At 49.8% G+C, this 2,772-nt stretch overlaps 1 protein-coding gene across 1 annotated transcript in view; it reads right to left on the reverse strand.

The window, feature by feature from the left end:
* Window positions 1–2,772, reverse strand: part of LOC118452907 (peripheral-type benzodiazepine receptor-associated protein 1-like) — a 17,887-nt gene that overhangs the window by 7,338 nt on the left and 7,777 nt on the right. The window contains exon 5 of the mRNA XM_035900519.1: window positions 404–673. Coding sequence (XP_035756412.1) covers window positions 404–673 — 270 coding nt within the window. The remainder of the gene's footprint in view (window positions 1–403; window positions 674–2,772) is intronic.

A 2,772-nucleotide genomic window follows, 5' to 3' on the forward strand; every position in this document is an offset into this window, starting at 1 on the left:
TGGCCGTGGGTGCCCATCGCTCCCCCACTGGGAGCCAATGCCCGACGACCCTGCACAAACACCGAAAACACGTGTTTTCAGCACAGGAGGGTAAAAAGAGGGGTTGCCCGGTATCCTAGGCTGGAAGATGCAGTGCGGCAGACCCGTGCTGGGGAAGATGAGCAGGACCGAGCCCCTGGCATAGCTCAGTGTCCCCATGCTGGAGCGGGCTGGCAGCAACGTCCATGTTCCCCCTCACCCGATCAGACCTGGTGCTGAATCAATCGGTTTAGAAACCAACACAGCACCTGTCTGCAGTGGATGCAAACCGCAGTGCTCATCCTCTTAAGAAGTTTCCTAAGAACAGTAATTAATTGAGTAATTAAGCAGCAAAACTTTTAGCTCGCTGACCCACTTGTCTCACCTCCCCGTGTGCCTCCCCTCCAAGCGCTGGGTCTCCCAGGCGGGCCTCCTTGGGTAGAGGTGAACCTTTGATGCAGGTATTTAGTGCTGGTACAGGCAGTCCCAAGCGTGCAGCAGCGCTTGGCAAAGCGCTGCCTGAACTGATTTTAGAGGAACGTAGACACTCCTTGAAATTCTTCAGCGCGATCTGTCTCTGCAGCCGTAACACCTCTCTCTGGGATTCCCGCAACAGGCGATCAAACTCGATGACGTTCAGGCAGTGAGGGTCATCCTGCGGGAAATGCAAAGACGACATCGTGTCGCTGACAAGCTCTGAAAGGTGGAACAGGTCAGGGCGGTGATTTAACATGCAAACGCCAACAGCCTTACTGAGGAGGCAGTGGCGAAACCCAGGCAATGTGGCACACAAAGATTTCTGTTCCCTGGGTCTCCAAAGTCTCAGAAGCAGTCACTTGGCATCCCTTATGCAAAAACCTTATTCCTCCCGCAGATTAAAAACCAGCCTGCAATGCTGCAGCTATCCCAAGGCCAAGCAAAAGCGCGTGCTTTCCCAGGGCTTGCCAGCAGAGAGCGTCTCAGGATAACACAATTTCATTTCCCAGCCAAGCGAGAGCCTCGGCTGGTTGGCCTCCTCCATGCGGGTGCTGGCATCTAACGGTGGTTAGGGCTCTAAATGCTGGGAAGAATGAAGAACATCTGGGATTTGTTCAGTTCTCGCTCAGTATAATGTTTGGTTTTCAAACATTCTTGATTTCTAACCTCTTCAGAAACAGAATGTGGGGATGGGCCCCTATCTTTAGCACAAGGGGTCACTCCCATCTACTCCCGACCTAAAACCAGCAACTTTTGAAGGAAACCAGTGCAAACTTACTCTCACAAAAAACGATGTGAATATGTCACCAGCTTTCTTAGTTCTTCACAGGTTGTCAGCTGTCAGGAAGCTGAAGAAGCACGTACCTGCATGTCCATACATACGTACAACAGCTGATTATGAAGACGTGTTTTTACAAACACGCTGCTGAAGGAGACGTTGCTCGTTCCCCTGAAAAGCTCTGAAGCCAGTGAATTCAATGCATAATTGGTATCCAGGACAAATTCAACCTGCTTCCCTGTTCACTTCTTATCACCCTAAAAATAGCGTGTGCTTTATAAATGCAATTTGTGTAGAAAACTGTCATTACTCTCATGCTACAAGGGGGAAACTGAGGCAGCAGTAACGGGAACTGATTACAGATTCAAGAAGTGAGCAGCTGGGCCTCTTCTGTGCCAGACCCACGTTCAGGCTATCAGGGTAGTAGTTCTTTAAACAAAATCGGCTGTGGCTCTGTATAAAATCTCCCTTCCCCCACCAAAAAAAGGCAGCTATTCCCAACAGACAGCCTCCGAAGCCTGGGGGAACAAGAGAGCAGAAAAAAAGCTCAGTCCTCCGCTCACAGTTTCTATTATACGCGTCCCCTGCAGCTGCCTTGCTGTTCCCTGCAATCCCCCGCTTCCAAGAATCCATGCTGCCAGGAACTGCAGCCTGGTTGGAGCTGGAGCTGGGGTTTGGTTGGAAGCCCATTGCTGGAGCATGATCTCAGCAAATCATTTTATCCTATCCTAAGAGGTCTGACTTCGCAAAACAAGCCCAATGCTTTTTGCAGCCTGTCCTGCCACTGGAAAGGAACTGAGCAGATCCATTTTGTAGCTACTGAAACGTTTGTGCTGATTTAAATACCCTAGATTAAAGTTGATTTGGTTACAAACCCCGAGCATGCACATAATATCTCTGCATAAAACCCCCCTCATTGGCATAATGCATTTTGCATGCTGCAGACAGATTATGTGAAATTTGAATTTTAACTAGCTGAAAATTAAAATTTAATGAGCAGCTTGCTTGGAAGAGAAATGGGAAAACAAGATCAGACAGAACGATCTCTCTTGCTCTCTTCTCTGCAGATTCCCTGCTCATCAGTCAATGCCCCCCATTACCAGTGCCTTGGCAGTTACACAAACAGCCAGCCTCAGCCGCTGAGCCAGGGTGGTCACCCATGCCCCTAGCAAGGCAGTGGCTGAATCCATCAACCCTGAGGACTGTGCCCGTATTTCCTTGGCCAGTAATGAATCTTGCTCAGCCATCTTTGTCACATTTCTCTACAGTTTGTCATTCTGTTGTCCCTGGCAGATTCAGGTTGCCCAGCATGTGCTGCTAGGAGAATCAGGCTGTTCTGGAAAGGGTCTGTTCCCCCTCCTGTGGGGGTCTGCGGTGAGAAATCAAGGGGACAGGATGGAAATTTATTCTTGGTGACACCGTAGAGCACAGTCAGACCCGGGGTAACTTTCTCCTGTGGTTTAATGCTCCTGCTGGCATTAAACCAGTGGGGCAGCAGG

The sequence above is a fragment of the Egretta garzetta genome, unplaced genomic scaffold (genome assembly GCF_000687185.1).
Source record: "Egretta garzetta isolate BGI_Z169 unplaced genomic scaffold, ASM68718v1 scaffold108, whole genome shotgun sequence".
In the NCBI taxonomy this organism is placed as follows: domain Eukaryota; kingdom Metazoa; phylum Chordata; class Aves; order Pelecaniformes; family Ardeidae; genus Egretta; species Egretta garzetta.